Source organism: Vigna unguiculata, chromosome 5, assembly GCF_004118075.2.
Source record: "Vigna unguiculata cultivar IT97K-499-35 chromosome 5, ASM411807v1, whole genome shotgun sequence".
Lineage (NCBI taxonomy): Eukaryota > Viridiplantae > Streptophyta > Magnoliopsida > Fabales > Fabaceae > Vigna > Vigna unguiculata.
In genome coordinates, this window is record NC_040283.1 from 331363 (window position 1) to 351608 (window position 20246).

General features: G+C 24.5%; 2 protein-coding genes across 2 annotated transcripts; both read right to left on the reverse strand.

Moving 5' to 3' along the window:
• Positions 1-715: 715 nt before the first annotated feature.
• Positions 716-4296, reverse strand: LOC114184263 (protein TWIN SISTER of FT-like). Its single transcript, XM_028071553.1, has 4 exons — positions 4095-4296; positions 3557-3618; positions 1680-1720; positions 716-1124 (listed from the first exon to the last, which is right to left on the reverse strand). Exons 1-4 carry the CDS (start codon positions 4293-4295, stop codon positions 898-900), a joined length of 531 nt encoding a protein of 176 aa, XP_027927354.1. The 5' UTR covers position 4296; the 3' UTR covers positions 716-897.
• A 5744-nt stretch (positions 4297-10040) lies between these two features.
• LOC114185839 (protein FLOWERING LOCUS T-like) lies at positions 10041-18315 on the reverse strand. The gene is made up of 5 exons (XM_028073773.1): positions 18192-18315; positions 12311-12636; positions 12161-12222; positions 10451-10491; positions 10041-10366 (listed from the first exon to the last, which is right to left on the reverse strand). Exons 1-5 carry the CDS (start codon positions 18313-18315, stop codon positions 10143-10145), a joined length of 777 nt encoding a protein of 258 aa, XP_027929574.1. The 3' UTR covers positions 10041-10142.
• Positions 18316-20246: the final 1931 nt, after the last annotated feature.

Sequence of the window (20246 nt, forward strand, 5' to 3'; positions counted from 1 at the left end):
TTTCTGTGCCAACTGTAAAGTCATTGATCCATATTCTCTTATTCCTTCTCTTGTCTTGCATGCTCCTCTCACTTTTTTGCCCATACTTTTTCTATTTTATATATACACTATTTATCTTTCTAATTCATATATATACATCATAATTATTTTTTATAACTTTTTTTTTGGGTTGATTAACACATCATTGTTGTAGAAAACACCATAACACGTATTCCAGTATTATTAATTCAGTAACAGTTTTGATCTCACGGCTTTTCAATGAACCATTTCCCTTTCAGGTATTCTATCGAACAGTTTACGGACATTCTTGATTTGGTTAAGTTTAAGGCACGGGTACACCAAGGAAGACACCAACTTTACACATTCTTAAATCATTTTCTCTCCTATTTATGTTTAATTCGCATACGTTATTTGTAAACACTACAAAACTCTCTCTCAATGGTCTCAAACTATTATTTCTTTTATCTTTTTGTATTAAACCTTTAAGAGTTATTTTTTTTCAACCGACCAATTTTCTTTTAAATTGAAATTTCAATAGTCTATTTTTGAGAAAATGACCAATATTTAAAAGTCTTCGTGAACGTTCTAGAATCTCATGAGGTCTAAAGAATTTAGAAATAAAACTTTATTATAACATCAGGAATCTCGACAAGAGATATATTATACATTGTATAAAAATAAATTCAACCAAGATAATTAATACAATATTCTGACTTATTCATTAATAGAAGATACATTTGGTGGAATATACATTCATCCTGATACTGAGTAAATTCTGTGTTCTGAGTGTGAATGCCATAGCCACCTCCGAAATTGTTGTGAAAGAAGAAGGCACACTGCATGCAATGTGTTTATTTTGAAGTTATATATTTATTAAAAGTGTTATTATTATTATTATTATTGTCTTCTCCTTGCAGTAGGTTCATTTGCTCTTCTGCAGTTGAAGTAGGTGGCTGCAACCGGCAAACCGAGGCTATAAATCTCTGCAAAATCTTTGGTGTTGAAATTTTGGCGCCACCCAGGAGGTTGCACACTTTGTCTACGTTCTTGTCGAAATAACGCAAAAACAATTCGATGAATCCCTGCGCTTGGTCGTGGACTTTCGTACGACACTATTTCTTCCCCTGCATGCATGCACGCAAAAAATCTCATTATACATGCTACTGTACTATTAATATTCGATCAACCATTTTTTAGCGATAATGCATTACATTCATTATTAATAAATTTTATATTACATAAGATTTTTCTTATAAATTTATTAAAAAATTTAAAAAAAATATTTTTTTCTGTCATTCTTTCTAAAAATCTTAATTAATAAATAATTTTTTTATGTGTAATCATTTCTTACAAAATTATAAAACTTACAAGTATTTTTTACAAAATTTGTTATGAAAAGTGTTTTATACAAAATATTTTGTAAAAAATTGATAGCAATTTCTTTCAATTTTTTTTCACAATAAAATTGTATTTTCTACGAAAAAAAATATAAAACAAAATTGATAGAAAATATGAATTTTTTAACAGTGACTTTTTCGTTATTTATATATACTTCATATAAATATAAGAATGTTTAAACTTCTTACCAATATAAAGATATAAGGAATATATATATATATATATATATATATATATATATATATATATATATATATATATATATATATAATAACACTTACCAAAGTTTGTCCCTGTTGACGCTGGAATATTGGTTACCAACCTATTCAACAAAATACAAAGAAATTCATAAATTTAATTTGCTAATACAATTATAATCAAGCAATTATCTCATACAATATTTCTATTTTTCTTAAGATAAAACATATTATACCTCGTGTTAGTACGTAGTATTTATAATGATACTTGAATGACAAGTTTTAGGTTTGTCAAACATTAAACCGGAACAGAAAAAAAAAATTGTTGTTGTTAAATATGGATTAATCAACTTTTAATTCATGTACTTAATAAGAGTGATATATTTTTATATTTACTTTCTTCTTATTTTCCTACAACTTTATCATTAATCGTAACGATTTTTTTTATTGTAATGATAATTATTTTTGCTATCGTAAGAAAATATATATAACAGCGCATATATTTGAGTAGTTTTAATAATATGGATTATATATAAATGCTCCATGCACTAGTCAGAAATCATATACGGTGTGTTATGCAGTGAGAAATAATGTATCTCATTAATTAGTTTAATTCTCATAATATTTTGTATTCAAATGATTTTTAGTCCTGATATGAAACCCTATCTTTTTTTCATCTGGTCCTGCATTAAAATTTTATAGCTCATTTAACAAGAAAATTCACTATTTTCCATAAAATTTCTACCATCACGTAAAATACAGATTTCTTAGGTGATTTGCTATAACCAAGAAAATTTAAAAATGTTTTTTATTTTGGCCAAGTAACACTCCTTTTTTTTTCATTTTAGTTGTCAGATTTTTTTTTCAAAATTGATTGTTATACGTTCTAAAACGCAGTGTAAAAGACGAATAAAAAAAAAAAGACTATCCAACAAAACCAAAATACAATAATTTATTTGTACTACTAATGATATTCTATACTTTTTTTTTATATATGTGGCTTGCTGCTAGAAAGTTAGTTCTATATTCTCTTTTGACTTCGTAATAAGAAAAGTCAAAACTTGATGTTTAAAAGTTAGGGAAAAAAAGTGTTTCATGTTACTCATTATGGTATGCAAACTAAAAAGCAGAGAGAATGTGAATTTACTTTTTGGGCAAAAAAAAAAGATATTGTAAACATAGCATTATAAGAATTACGATTGCAAACATAGATTTTAAAACATTTTTTCAATCGATTTTCGTATATTTGCAAGATTTTTTCATATACGGGGACCAAATAATAAAAGGAAGGTAAGTGCATAAGGACCAACAAATTATTTAAACAGATTTTTGTAAAGGTGAAGAATCGAGATAATAAGCAATTGAAAAAGAAAAAAAAAAAACAGATGAATCTTATTATTTCCACGTCAATTCATATGATTGGGTTTATTAGACACCAAGTTAAAACTCATGGATGCAAATTTAGAAAGCATATAAGTGGTGATGGAGTATATGTTTGCCAGAAGAATAAAGAAAAAAAGGTATGAAAAAGTTCAGAAATTTTGGAATAATATTGAAAAGTAGATGTTAGAAACCATAGAATATGTATATATCTTGATGCAATATCATGTGAACGTCACGACCGCAGTTAACTTTAATATTTGAGTCTCAGAAATCTATTTTATTATATTATATTATATTACAAAAAAATTGATTATTATATATATTCAGAATTCGTAGATAAATAACAATTTTTTGTAAGAAATATAATGTTACCTATTAATTAATAGTATCACTCTTATAATGTTGTATCCTAATAGAATAAAACCATAAAATGCTTTAAGAATAATTTGATACTATAATGAATTAAAGTAATTTAATTTTTTATTAAAAAATATATAAATATTAGAGTACTAATTAAAACTATTAACCAGGTATAAAAAGCTAATAAATTACATAATAAAAAGGAAAAGGACACTTACCAGTGCAAATATTCCCTCTGATTTGGATTTCCTGGACTAGGTGCATCAGGATCCACCATCACCTGCAAATTACACAAAGTGCATTGGAATTAACTATTAATTAATTAAAACCCTAAAACGTGGTGCTAGGTATCCAGAGAACTAAATTTTTTTTATCGATAAATGTTAATTGTTAGTATTTTATTAGTGGAAATAGTTAAACTCACAGCCTCTCCATTGTTCCATTCAAATTTTTCAAATTTTATAACTACCAAATATCAGTGGGAAGAGATAAACACACAACCTCTCCCACAGTTCCTTTCAACTTTTACTACCAAATCAATCTTACAGTGTTTTGTGTGTGTTGAAAGTCTCGCATCGACTAAAGATAAGATTAATTCATAATATATATAAATGGGTGCAATTCTCATTTTACAAATCGATTTTATAAGATTGAGTTAAACTTAAAGTTCACTTCCTAGCACTCCGGAAAAAGTTGATATAAACTAAATAATAAAATGATAAGAACTGGAGCAGTTATATACATATATAGATATACCAGAGTGTAAAGGGTTCTGAGATCATCTCCACCAATTTCTACTCTTGGTTGGTTGAGAATTTGGTAGGGTTTGAGCTCACAACAGTTGATAACTTGCAAGGAATTGTTGTAAAGTATCCTAAGAGAAACACGAGTTGTAAATGGCTCCAAAACATCACCAATTACACCACCAATAACAAGAGGATCTGTTGATCGAGGCATGGTTAATCTAACTTTGATTGTTCTTTCTATTTATGGGGAAATACTGTGTATGTGGGTATCCCTATTTATATCTGCATGCTTTCTGTTTTACTCATATTGTTGCATCCTCAATATAGATTCCCATCTTCTTTTTCAATAACAATTCAAGTAAGAGAAGAAACAGAACATTGAAAAAAGAATTCTTAAAAAAGAAAGTTCTTGCAACTTGCAAGATGCATATGCTATCCCGAACATTTTGAGGATGTGTTGGATACGTGGTCGTGAGAGAGTTACGTTACACTTGTAGGGGAGAAAGTACATATACTTTTATTTATTTCAAAACATTTTTTTCTATGTTAGGTGTAAAACTTTAGCTTTTTTTTAATGTAAAGTTTTGACTTGATTTTATATTAGATATATTTTTTTAAAAATCTGATGGTTGCATGGATTGACTCCCGATCTTCTACTTAGTTATTAGATTAAACATTGTATTTTATCATAATAAAATATCAACAAAAAAGGAAAAATATGAATATATCAGTTTAGTTTTATTCTCACTGCTAAACTTGTTTTAGAAATATACGAGGAAGAAAAGTTTAGAATCATGTAGCTTTTTGAGTAATATTTGGATGGACCATTGTGGTGAGAGTTCCAAATAGAAAGTTTTGGAACAATAAAAACCTGATTACAACTAGAAGAAGGTTTGAAAGAGAAGTATCAATTGCTAGAAAAGAAAACTCACTGGTGAAAAAGCTCAATTAACTTCATTCAATAAGTTTTGGTTTTAAGAAGATTTAATTCTATTAAAACGTAATGATTTTTTAAAATTATTGAGAATTTCTAGGTTTCGGTTCTAATTAAAATCGAAGCATATACACTTTAGATTTCGGTTGTCTTAGTATTGGTGTCTACAAGTTTCCATTAATTTAAAAAATGTCATTGATATTTTTTATATTTTGATTATCAAACTACATCATGATTCAACGATTGAGATCACTAATAATTCGATGATCAACTAGCATTATGATTGAAATCAGACAAACAATATCATTATTTTTATATTTTGATTATCACATTATGTTATAATCAAACGATTGAAATTATTGATAATTCGATCATTAACTTATGTTGTGATAGGATGATCAATGTTATTGTTTTTTTATTTCGATCATTGACGTGCATCATGATCTCATAACATTGTCTTTTTAGTTGTCTTCATTTCTTTAAGAGAATGTCATCCTAGTTAATACCAAAATGTTCTAGACAAAAAGAACAAAAATCCCTAAATCAAAAACATTTTATGTGTTCTCTCTTTTTCTGTTTTTTTCTCCCTCTTATTTAACTTAATATCTAAGGGTTATTATTCTTCATAAATTATTCTGTTTATTGTCTAAATTTATTGTATTTATTAATACTATTAAGAGTAATTTAAAGGTTTCAAAAGCAGTATCATAATTCTCTCGTTAAATATACATTAGAAAGAAAATTTGTGGAGAAAAAGTTGGTGCAGCTTTTTGGGTTGACCCAAATGACAGAGCAACCAAATAACGGGTGGAGGAGGGGTAATATAGGAATTTGCTACCATTGGTTTCTTCCTCTGGAGGAGACTATCATTTTATTTTATTATTTACATATTTTTATATTTTGATGAGTGTTTGGATTTGGATTATGTTGATGAAATTCAATTTTTTCTCAGGTTAAATATTTTTTTTAATTGTTAGTAAAAATTAGAATTAATTCTTTTTAAAAGTTCTAAATTAATTTAATCTTTCATATTTAAAAATATATGAATTTAATCTTTTAAATTAAAACTTTTTAAATTTATTTGATATTTTTAAAATTTATCAGTTAACATTAAAATAAAATGTATCAAACAGTATAAACAAACTAAAATATTATAATAAAATACGTTTAAAATATTAAATAAAATAAATAAAATTTAATTAAAAAACTAAATTTATTCATTTTACATAGAAAGCTAATTTTAATTTAAAAAAAAAAAACATATTTAACCGTTTTTACTGTGATGTTTTTTATCTGTGGACAAGACCGAGCCTAAAGGGTACATTAATCTAAGCCCACAGAAGATAGCGCATATTATTATGCTAGACGCGTGAATGGGCTTTGGGGCGGATTACACCATACAATCACGTATTTTATTCTTACGATAAATCTTACACAACAAATATCTTACACGTATCATTTATTCTATGATTTTAAACCAAACATGTATAGCCTCTCATTCTCCTGTATTCATAAACATTACCAATTTCTAATTTAGAAATATTAACACGACTTTTCATTGTAAATAAAAATACATATAAACCATTTTTATTTTTGTCGGACTCGCATAAATTATTTTCATTACAGAAACTACAGAAATGCTGAGAGCAAGACCAATAAATAATTTCATAAATATTTCCCATGCATCTTTATTTATGTTTGGAGAAAAATAAATATTTTTAGGCTATCATTTTATCATTTTATCTTATTATTACTTAAATAATTTTATATTTTGATCGGTTTTTCAATTAATCTAAATGTAAATGTTATTTTCAGATATTTTTATGTTAAAAAAGAAAGAAAAAAAAAAACTTGTTGCAAAGCATCTATTGATGAAATCCAATTTGATGAAATCCCATTTGAGGTACCTTCGAACATTTCTTCAGCACTTTCAAACTTTTGCATTGAAAAATAAAACGGTGTTTTTAGAATACACCAGATTTCGAAAACCGATTTAGAAAATCATTGGATTTTTACGATTAACCATTCTCCCAGATTTCTTAATATTGTTTAGTATCCTCACAAATGTCTCAAATTGGGTGTATTCTTTTCTTCTTCTTTTTTACTTTTTTAATGTTATTTTTTTATTTAATTTAAAAAAATATTTAATTTTTACTTATAATTTAGTTTTTCAATTTCTTATAATTTTGTTTAATTTATTTGTTAATGACTTATGTTTTTGTTCTTTTATTTATTTTAATTTTATTTCTTTAATAAATGTGTTTTTTAAAATTTCTAGTTATTTTTTATTTTATTTATTTTAATTTTTAAATAAAAGTTAAAACTAACAAAACCATAAAAACTTAAACATAACTATAAAAAATTTAAAATTCAACTATAAAGTAGACAAAATTATAAAAAATTAATTAATCAAAATTAAAAAATAAAATTAACCGAATTTCAAAATTCGGATAAAATTTTTATCAGATTTCATAATCCAATTCCTTATTATGAAATCCGTAGATTTGTTTCTCTGGATTTCGACACATCTGATATATATTTATTTTTTATGTTTTTAGCCTTTATTTATTTATATTTAATTTACTTTTCAATGGCTTATAATTTTGATTTATTTATTTATTAAACGTGTTTTTTCAATAATTAGTTATTTTTAATTTTATTAATTTTTTATATACTCTTCTATAATATTTATTAAAATATTTATTAAATTTAAACGTAAAATAAAATTTAAATAAACAAGTTAACTCAATTTTGAAATCCGGTTAACATATATTAAATATTAAATGTTATTAAAACATTATAATATAATAATTAATATACTTTATTTAATTTTATACACATTTGTGTTAATTTAATTTGAGTAAAATAAAATATATTTTATTTTTATGTTAATTTAAATAAATATTTTTAATATTTATTGAATTTTAAGTTAAACAATATTTATATAAATACGTTAATACGGTTAACATATACGAAATTCTATCAATATTATAATATACTAATTAAAATATTTAATAAATTTGTTTAAATCTTTACTAAACTAAAATTGAACCAAATAAATTATATTTTATTTTTATATTAATTTAAATAAATTTTTTAAAAGATCATAATAATTAAAACATTTATTAAATTTTAATTTAAAATAAAATTTAAATAAATATGTTAATTGGATTCTGAAATAATGCTAATATATAATAAATTATATTAAAACATTATAATATATTAATTAAAATATTTAATAAATTTTGTTTAAATTATTATTGAATTAAAATTAAACTAAAATTAAAATATGTTTTATGCTTATGTTAATTTAAATAAATAATAAAAAACAATTATTCTAGTTAAAATATTTATTAAATTTTAATTTAAAACAAAATTTAAATAAATATGTTAAACAGATTTTGGAATTCAGTTAATATACAGTAAATTATATTAAATATTAAAATATCTTAATTAAAATATGTAATAAATTTTTATTAAATTAAAATTGAACCAAATATAATATATTTTATTTTTTATGTTAATATAAATCAATATTTAATAAAAACGTATTAATTAAAATATTTATTAAATTTTAATTGAAAACAAAATTTAAGCAAATATAGATTTGGAAGCCGTGAAAGTGATTAATCATATTTCGAAATCTGTGTGAATTTTTAATCGGATTTCGAAATTTGACGAGTTTTATAAACGGATTTCGAAATACGGTAGTCGTTTTTAACTGGATTTCAAAATTTGATTCATTTTCAAATCCAGTTAACCATCTAAACCTGTAACATTATTTTGACTGAATTTCTAAAAGATTAAAACTGATATCAGAGAAATTAGGTTTGTGAGAAAGTTAATATTGGAGACAAAAATTTTACCCCGTCAAAGTTCAAACAATTATTTTGGATTTAAAAAAAAAAAAAAGAGTTGTGAACAATTATAATAATAAAAAAATGCTAATATTATATTTTACAATATTTCACAGCTTTTCTTTCGACATGCCATGTGTTAATTTAAAAAATAAATAAATATTTATTCCTATTTTAGTTTATAAATACGTATTTATGTCCTTGAAAATAGGCTTATGTGTCCGATATTGCTATTATTATATAACGGTAGATCTAATAACGTGTTTTTAGGTGGCACCACCTTTTTTGACTAATAACACAAACATTTTCATTATTTTCTTTTCTATCACAGTTTTTTTTCTTCATTTTGTTTGTCATATTGCGACTAATTGATTTCACATAATGTGAATCGAATACGAATTTCTCGTTATTGTGATCATTTCCCAAATTAAAAAACGTTCAATCTAACAAACCAAAAAAATAAACGTTAACCCAAATAAATCGATTTTTGTTTTTTGTATTTTATTTATGCGAAAGGGAATAAGAGGAAATGGACTAAGGAGAAGAAGCATAGCAGTAAGAGAAAAGAAAAACAAAAATTAGTGTCTCGCGGAGAAGAAGAAAGTTGGGGTGGAGTTTAGAAAACAAAAAAAAAAAAAGAGCAATCAAATAGTGTAGGCCCAAGAAAAATACTTTGGATCTATCCGATGCCTTTAGGGCTTCTGTCACGGGCCTAAGGATCCATCAGAGTTTCTTTACATTTCGTAATTTTTTTATTTAATTCCTTCGAATTTACTAGCCACTGAAAATATATTTTTTGTTTCTTGGTTTAAATTGTATTTTATTCTCCACAATTTAGACTCTCTATTTTTTTCCCTCGGATTTTAGTTTCTAAATTTTAAATTTGTTTCTTGTTTCTTTCTGTTTTTATTTTAATTAAATGAAGTATTTTTATGATATTTTAAATGAATGTGATAGGTTTAAAATTCAACTGGAACAAAATAAAAGAAATAAAATGCTTACAGAAAATATTGTTGCTATATATTCTGCTCGAAGAAAAAAGAGATATACAAAGAGAAAGGTATACAAGAAGTGAAGTGAAGTGAATAATAGAAAGTGTGGTTTGATAATCGAGGATGAGAGAATGATTTTTCAAGAAATTAATTTTTTTAATTTTTTCTTATAATTCGAAGTGATATTTTTTAAATTTTTTTTTTTTTATATTTTGAAATCACTTGAAATTATAGGAAAAAATAATAAAAATTTATTGGTTAAAATATTGATAAGGTTAAGCTCTTCTTCCACCCCAACCAGTTTCACGTTGACAGTTAAAATAGACGGCAGCAACCGGTAATCCAAGGTTGTAAACTTGAGCAAAATCTCTGGTGTTGAAATTGTGACGCCATCTTGGAGCATGAACTATTTGTCTACCCAATTGTCGAAACAACACAAAAGCAATACGATGAATCCCCGACGTTGGTCGTGGACTTTCATATTCCACGATTTCGTGTCCTGTAACATACCACACAAATAACCATAACAAAATTAACCCATTCCGACAAAAAAACATTACAAATTTAAATGTTGTAACCGTACCAAAGCTTGCCGCAGTAGTAGCTGGAATATTGGTTACCAACCTACGCATTCCGTCAACACACAAAATATTAATTTATATGTTAAAAAATATCTATTTATTTTAGTTTATTTTAAATCATATTTATTTAATGTGAAGCTCTCTTTTTCTAAAACAATATAAATGCATTGATTACGTTGAAATTTACTTTTTTATATTTCAAAATGTTTATGACTACCATTTGTTGATTTCAATTTCATTTCAGATTTTATATTTGTTAATATGTAATGAAGTTTCTTATTCTTAATTATTTTCGTATATTTGTTGAATAAATTTTTAATATATATCAATTTATTCTTTTAAAATTTGTATTGAACAATAACATATAAACCTTCAATATTATATATGTTAATCTATTTAATTCATACTAATTACAATAACATAATATTAAATAATTTTCAAAATTAATATTCATGAACGTTTTTAAAATTAAATTTTTATATTTGTATATTTGAATACTATATATGTAGTTTTTTGTTATTGTTAAAATAAACATATTTTTGAATAAACTAATTTTACATAATATAATTATTTTTGGATGTATTTTTCATTGAATAAGGCAATTAATTTTAAATAAAGTTAATTATCTATTCATAAACAAATTTTAGGTTAAAAAAACTTTTAAACTAAACCAGATGAATATTGCCAAACAACTTCTATTATTATTATTTTTTTAAAAAGAGCTTTAAAGTAACTTTTATGTCTGCAAAAACTTGGGCCAAACAACCAGTGACAAAAGACTTCCCGCACCCTATCAAATTTCTTGGTGCACCCCTAATCAAAAGCCTCCAAAAAATTATTTCCATAATACAAGTGTGATGATTGTCCACCGGAGAAAATTTTCCAGATTTATTTTAATGTGTTTCGAAAAATGAAGTAGGAATATGGTGTAAGAAGTAATAACCTAAATTATAGCGAGTAAAAACGATTTAAAGAGTCTTGTTGGCGACCATTTAGAATAAGGGATTAAGGCAATAAAATAATTTTGTCAAATTCAAAACTATTGTGGTCAATGTTTTCAAATTTTAAAGTATTAATTAATTATTCTGATTTTTTTCTCGAATTAAACTAATAAAATATTTATATTTCCAATAGAGAAGAGTAATTTGTCCGATCAAACTACTAAAATATTTATATTTCCGATAGAGAAAACTAAGTTGTGTATTTATCGGAAAAGTAAGATCACTAGTAAAATTATGTCAATAAGCTACGTATATATTATTTTTTCTAAATTCCTGTGTAAAAAAAACCTTAAATTAAAATATTACTTTAATGGATAAAATATTCATTGGAAATTATGGGAGAATGGAGTTATGGAGAAAAAAAAATGTTACACGCTCTTTTAATTCCTTAATTAGCGTTCTTAGTATTTATTTACCAATGTTCAATTCGTTTGTTTGACATGATTCTTATTATATATTTTTTACTTAGTCCAACACTTCAAAATCTAGATTAATTTATGTATGATTTGCACTACATGGATCGAAATCAAGAACATAATTATGGAATTCTGATTATTATAAAATAAGAGGCTCTTTCTTTTCTCCTTAACATAAAATTGATGATTAAAATGTTGAAGTAAGGAAAGAAGTTTTTTTTGTGTTGAAGTTTGAGATTATGGTAAAGTGAAGGAAGTGAAGAAAAGTTATAGATTAGCAAGAGAAGGCACTGACCAATGCAAATATTCCTTCAAACATGGGTGGCTTGGGCTAGGAGCATCAGGGTTCACCACTATCTGGTTATAGAAGAATTAATGCAGAGTGTGTAAAAAAGTGTTGATAAATGAAGAAAAATGTGAAAGAGAAACTATGGAAGTAGCATACCAGAGTGTAAAAGACTCTTAGGTCATCATCTCCACCAATAAGAACTCTTGGTTTGTTCACAATTTGGGAAGGTTTCAACTCACAACTATTCATAACATCATACTGATTCTTATAAACAACTCTCAGACTCACAGAACTTCTAAAAGGATCCAAAATTTCTCCTATTATACGTCCAATTACAAGGGGATCCTCCATTGATCTTTTCCTTCCCCTTAATTCACCTTCTAAATTAATGTGCTTGTGCCTATTTATAAACCTTCTTGCACTTGTGTCTGTGTGTGAGAGTTCTCTGATGTGACTTCGATAGATTCTTCCTTTTTTTTTTCCTTATACATATTAGGAGTGTTTAAGGTGTGTATAAGGATATGTTTCAGTTGGATTCAATTTCATTCATCCATATATGTATTTTTCTATTAAATTTTAATGAGATCATCTTATATTTAACGATCAGTTGACTTTAGGTTTATAACTGTGATGTTAGATTTAATATCGATTGAGTCGTTAAGGTGAATGTCAATTGGGTCTTAATTTCAATATTAATTGAGTTGTTAAACCTAATACTGATAGATTAAGTACTAATATAGTAAATTAGAGGTTGAATGCTAATTATGTAAGTAACCATTCTGGTTATGACAAATGACACCAATTAAATAGAGAGTTTGGTGAACAACAAAGATCGAACACCACCGAAGACCGAAAAAAAAATATGCATAAAAGAACTTTAGAAAGTAAACGGAGACAAAATACTTTGAATATTTGACTAATACTTTACTTTTGACTAGAATAATATGCGTTCTAAAAATAAATATTTACAAATTTTAAAATATATTACATTTATTTATAAATACATTTAAAATATACTATCCAATATGTATGTTATTTGTATTTTGACTAAATAGTATATTTAAATAAATTAAACCAAAACCTAAAAAAGTAGCATGGTATAGAGGTTTGAAAAAGGAAGTTAAGACAAAAAAATGTGACTTTTTTCTTTCTTTTTTCTGAATTATATATATGTAAAATAACAAATAAAAATAGAAAATATATTATATTAATAGGAAAGTTGAAAGTATGGATTTAACATAAAACATTATTCGATCTAGTAAATAATAAATTTCATTGGATTGAATTGATATGTACTCACGTATTAAAAACACCCAATTAATTCAATATTTAGATTGAATTTGAGTGATTTATATTTTTGCATAATGTAATCATGAACACTCTTCTTTATATAAGATTTAGATCCGTGTTTATAAAAAGAGGAGTGAAGAGAGAAAAGGAGGGAGTATATCACGTGTTAAAAAATTAAAAGAAGCATCTTTACTTTATGTTTGAATTTTTAGCTATAGATGGAATAAAATAAAAAGATAAATAAATGAGATGGAACGTCAACTCATGAAATTTAATAGTTTTATATGAAAGAAAGTAAAGCATTTGTTCTTCCACAATTTAAAACCCAATAATGATAAAATAAATTAGCATGCAATAAATGAGTTTCATTTTCGAATTCTTAACTTGTAATCTAAAATATTTTATTCTTCAAGATAATTTATTATCAAATATGTAGCAAGCTTCTCAAGTATCGTAATCTAACATATAAACATGTGGTCATACTCTAAACTTAACATAAAATCCAACAGAGTTGTGCCAAATAAAAAGGTTTACAAAAGTGGTAATTCTTAAATCAAATTTCATTTATAAAAGCATAGATTTCTCTAAATCGGCTTAGAATTTTCATCCAAACATGTTTCATCCTTTATTCATGTATGTATACTTTTTATAGTGAAATATGATTTTTTATATAAGCAAAAGCCATGGTGATTTATTTATTTTAATCATATTGTTGATTGATAAAAATAATATATATATATATATATATAGGAACGAAAACATAAATTTTTAGAATTTAATAATTAAGTATTTAATTTATTTATTTTCTTAGTTTATTTTGCGTACGGTACTTACCTTTTCTTTTTCTCTACTGAAGCTCATAGGAGGGTGGATTCCACTTTGTCCCTCTTTTGTAGTGTGTTTTTTTTTCTTGAGTAGGATAATTATTTTAAAATAAGAGAAGGTGAGATTAAAACTAAAAAAATATAATAAAATAGACAACGTTTAATATATATCTTAAAAAATTATAAATAGAAAAAGAGGACACCAATGTAGAGTAATGCATATATACTTGTTTAAAACAAACTACATAAATTCTAAAATTCTTCATGATACTAAGAAATAGGTAAGAACGAGTTATTTATTTTTAATGTTTGATATTTATGTTTTTTATTATTCAAGTTAAGTTTTCGTCTTTAATTCATTATTAGTTACTACAATTTAAGATTGTTCGACTTTAGTCCCTCTTAATTATTATTTGAGTAAATTATACTCATCATTCTTGAAAATTGTCAAATTGCGGAAGCATTTTTTTTTATTGTTTAAACATTTATTTTCCTTAATTGTTTAAAAAATATTAAACCAACACTTTTTAAAAGCCTTACTAACTCTATTATTTGTTCGATAATCATGACGTATATCCTTTGTAAATGTTAACAAAATGTCTATACAAAATTACACAATTAAGATACTTTATAGATAAAAAGTTGTACATTTAATTTGGGATTAAATAAGTTTTTGTCCCTTAACTTTCAGTAAATTTTGAAATTAATCTATTTTGAAACTTTAGACCAATTTAGTCCTCCATCTTTTAAAATATATGGATTTAGTCATTTTAATCAAATTTGTTAAGTTTATTTGACATTTCAAGCGCGTTTCATAATAATATTTGACTTAACATTAAAGCAAAAATGTGTCAAACAATATAAACAACTCAAATACAATCCTGAAATACGTACAAAACATTAAATAAATCTACCAAAATTTGATTAAAAGGACTAAATCCACATATTTCGAAAGATCAATGACTATATTGGTCTAAAGTTTCGAAATGGACTAATTTCAAAATTTACTGAAAATTAAGGAACAAAAACATATTTAACCATTTAATTTACTTCAACTTTTATTCATCATTTACTTGATTATATATTTGCTTTATATTTTTTAATTTTTCAACTTTTTAAAATTTTAAATTTGAAAACAAAATTATGATAACATAAATAGTAGTAATAATAAAAATATTAATAATAAATAATACAATAAAAAATGTATAAAGAAACAAAAAAGATAGTAAGAAAAACAAATAGAATAAACGAATTAGAATGAGAAAAAAAGAAGAAGAGACATACAACATATTCTCTGTTTTTTGTATGGAGAAATAAAAATAATGAAAGCGCTCAAATAAACATTAAGAGAAACAAAAATGTGCGATTTGTGAATGAAAAGAAAATAACACGTGCTCACAAGTTATTAATAACAAATTATGTAGAGTTTCTTTGTAGTAGTTCAATATGAGAAGAAGTACTCGTAAAAACAAAACGAGATGAGTGTGGATTCGATTATTTGAAATAAAAGTTTATTTTTATTCTTATTTTTACCTTTAATAGGATATAATATTTATATAAATATCAAATAACAATCATAAAAAAAGTTCAAATTAAATAATTATAAAAGTAAATAAAATATGTCTTAAAAATAAATTATAAAAATAAAGTCAAAAGAAAAGTTAATTAAGTTTGTTAAATTATTTAATAAACTAAAAATGTTTTAATAATTTAAAATGGAGATATATATTAAGAGAAAAAATATGTATATATTCATCCTAGTTTCCATGCATAATTAAACAAATCGAATATATTCATATTCAACAATACACATTCAAACAATATTACGAAAATATGTTTATTTATTATTTAGAGGGAGATTTGAAAGCTAAGAAATATGTGATGAGAAGCTTAAGATAACATAGTTTCAAGACTTTATATTGAACAATATATGTTTTCATATTGCAAATATACCATATATAATCTATATTTAGACAATATACATATACTTTTTAAGGTGTAGATTATAATAAATGGCATTTCTCACATTGTCTTTTTCGGATTTGTGAAGCAAGAGTGTATAAAGGTAGAGATAAAATGTTAGACCAAATATAATGGAAGGTGCCATTTGAACAAACAAATATTAAAAGAAAAACTATATCTCTTTCTCTCTATATCATATAATTAAAAACAGATAATTAAGTTTATTATACTATATTAATAAGAAAGTTATTTACTGAAATCCATTAAATATAATTTAATATGCAATACTAGTTTTTTTTTTTTTTATCTTCATACATAGTTTTATCATTATTCATGTAAGAAAGTAAAATAAAAATTTGGAATCATGTCTAAGATGTGCAATAAATCTTCTGATAGGATAGGTTTTTTTAAATACCATGTTAAAAACATAATTTTAACTTAATTCAATATTATAAAACCAACTTGTAAAATGAGATTTACATTTTACTTATATACAAATTTTAGCTAAGAGTTGAAAAATCATAATAATTCTTAGTTGTTGAAAAATCATAATAATTCTTAGTTGAAAATTTAATGTACAATATTATATTTGATGGAGATTATTTTTTGGTGATATCAGTACAAGTTACTATTGTTTTGTTATCATGTTTTTGAATTATCTAAAGTGAGGTTAAATTGATAATGTCACGACATCAAGTCATCTAACAACATTCTTATGAACATGAAATTTAAAAGAGAAAAAAAATTACATTTAAAAATTCAATTTATTTTAGATATTTATCTAAATAATAGATTTTATATAAAATAAATAAAAATAAATGAGCTTTTAAATATTCCTTGTAGTTGTCTCTTTCCATAGAATTTATTGAAATTGATTGTCCACTTGCGAATGACTCTTTAGATTTTCTTTTTTAAATTGCTTAATTAATCAAATCTGAAAGCAACTTAAATTGTTTTTTTTTGGTAAACATATCTCTGGGTGAAATCCAAATAGTAAAAAGTTAAAATTTTATATAATATTAAAAAGAAAAATATTGAATGCGTTTAAATATTTTAAAGGTGGTAAATTTTGTTACGATATATCTCTCCCATTTATGTTTCTACAATTTCGATGGGATCATGGTAATATCTAAACGCTTTCCTATTAAAATTATAGCTATGGTTTTCAAAATTAAAAAATGTTTAGACATATATACATAAGTAATTAATGGACGATGATATTTTACCAATTAAATTTTAACAATTTTTGTTTTAACTTGATGTATTATTTTTTAATTAAAAAAAATAGAAAACTAATTAAAAGATGTCATATCAAATTATTAGAAAGATCACAATTTTGTTGTTAAAAAATTATTTTTTTCTGACTGATTAATATGATCGAGGGGCATATACAAAATAATTTTGTGATTGATAAGAATTGAAGTATCGCAGATGTGTTACTTATCAAGTTCGTGGTTGGGAGGAGAAGAGAATTGTGAATTGAAACCACACCAAGAAAACAAAGGTTCTTTGAGAGCAGAGATCTCGCCACGACACGACACCCATCATAACTCAAATGCTTCTTCTTATGGCTCCATTCACAACTTTATTAAAGCTGTTCTGTCTCTCTCATTATACGATGCTCTCAAACATTCTTAGTGGTTCACCTTCAAGAATATAACACCATTATATCACTAAATATCTATCTCCCTGCCATCAGATTCTAACAAAAAGGTTACGATTGTGAATGCATGTTGTTTTCATAACACTCTATAATAATTTTATTTTTAAAATTAGTGAGTGGTCCGTTAACAGTCCAATATCAGATAGAACAGAATGTGGATAAATTCTAATTAAGTCTAATACCATGTTAAAAGTTAGTTTAAAACCTAACTTAATCCCACAAAATCGGTTTATAAAGTGAGGTTTTCAAAAGACACTTTTTTAAACGTACATAATAAATAACGATTTTATTATCACACTTGAAATTGGAACAACCTCGACATTGTCATAGTTAAGAATAATTAGAAGTTGGTTAAGAAGTCTGTAATCTGGTTTGCACATTCGTATTCCCGACTTTTGTGTCTTAACTGAACCATCAGGCATCTTTGCGTGCGCGACCACACTACATGATAATGTGTGGATCAAACACCATATTCCCATTCCTCACTTTCTCTGCACACAGGACCAAACATCCACATACTAAAGTCCAAATATTATTTAATATACTTAAATATTTTCTTTTTTTAATTTCTCAATTTTTCATATTCTTTTTGTCTTTTCAATTAAGATTTGTTTTTCTGTCTCTTGAGTATAAAGTTAAAAACTGTTGATCTCTTAAATTCAGAAGAAAAAAATCTCTAGTTCGAAACTGAATATGAATTGTTTGCTTCGTGTTATTTTTAATGTAAAAAAATTAAGTGAAAATAAATAAATAAAGATCCGTAAAATCTATAACAACTTTTTTCTTATTACATCAATTGGTTTAAGTGCTTATAGATATATTTTCTAACATTTTTGTTGATTAATATTTTAAGATAAATTTGTTTGTAACTTTAAATTTTCAAAATTTAGTGAAAGAAAAAAGAACTTGTATTACAGTCTAGTAAACCTTGATATATGTTCAAAATTTTATTTATAACAACGTGAAAACAATAAGTATAATAGAAGATAAGAAAAAGCTACACTCGAATGGTCATAATAGCAATTTTTCAAACCACTATTTGATATTGATAGATGAGAAGATTGAGGAAAATAAAAAATATGTAAAACATTGTTTTTAAACTCGTCTCTTTTAAGATGAAACATGTATGCGTTAGCTATGTCAATAAATTTTTAACAATTTCAACTTTAAAAAAAAAAAAATGAACTGTTTCCGGATTAAAAATGCTTCAAATTTTTTTTAAAATTTGGATGACAAATTTAAAATAAAAAAGAATAAAAAGTTATTTTTAAATTTGAAGAATTTAAAGTGTGAATTTTAAATTTAAGAAATAAAAATGTTACTTCCTGAATTTGGGTACTGAAATAAATTTTGGTGTAAATTTGAATGACTACAAAGATTTAAGAAAAAAAATTACTATATTTAGTAATATGTTTTACCATTCAGATTAATATAGTTAGACACGTCAGTAACAGTAAGTGTAATATTAATAATGGATAGGAACTAAAATAAATTGCTAAAATTTGTGAAAACAAATTAAATTTTAAGAACTAAAAAAATATTCAAATTTTATATATATAAAACATTATTTTCGTTTGATTCTAAAAACTTAGCAAGAAACATCTTTCTTCAAATAACTTCTAGATTCCTTTCTTTATAAAGAAGGTTTTCTTAGAGAAAGTTGACTAAAGTAGCTTTTGAAAGTACGTGACATTCGTTGATATGTCAGCCACCCCAATTCTATCAAAATTAATATCACATTTACATATAAAGTTTGTAAATAATATTAGTAAACAGTTTTTCCATCTGCTTCATAAAAAAAACAAATAATTTTGCTCCAAAAATCTACGGGCACAGATGTAGTAATTAACATATTTCACATAAATATTTTATATAATATGATCACTTTACAATAAAAATAATATCATAGATGTGTGTGCTTTTTTTCAACACATCTATGTACAATAAAAATAATAAAAATTTGGATTTATATATATATATATATATATATATATATATATATATATATATATATATATATATATATAATGTTTGTGAGAGTGTGTGTATGCTTCAAGCCAAGTGGGATTATAAAATTCTTTATCCCAATGAACTATTAATTAGGCCTACATATATCTACACTTGGGCTTAGTACCACTGGTCCAATCTATTGGTCCATTAGGCATTTCTATTGTGGATCGTGAAACTTCACCCATGAGACACTAAGATCACATGCAAAAAATATACTTATGTTAGGGTGATATATATATATATATATATCATCGACAATTTAATATTGAAGTTATAAATGTACGAGTTAGAGATCAAATCCTTGTTATATGGATGCTAGTAAAGATGTGTCACTAGTGAGAAT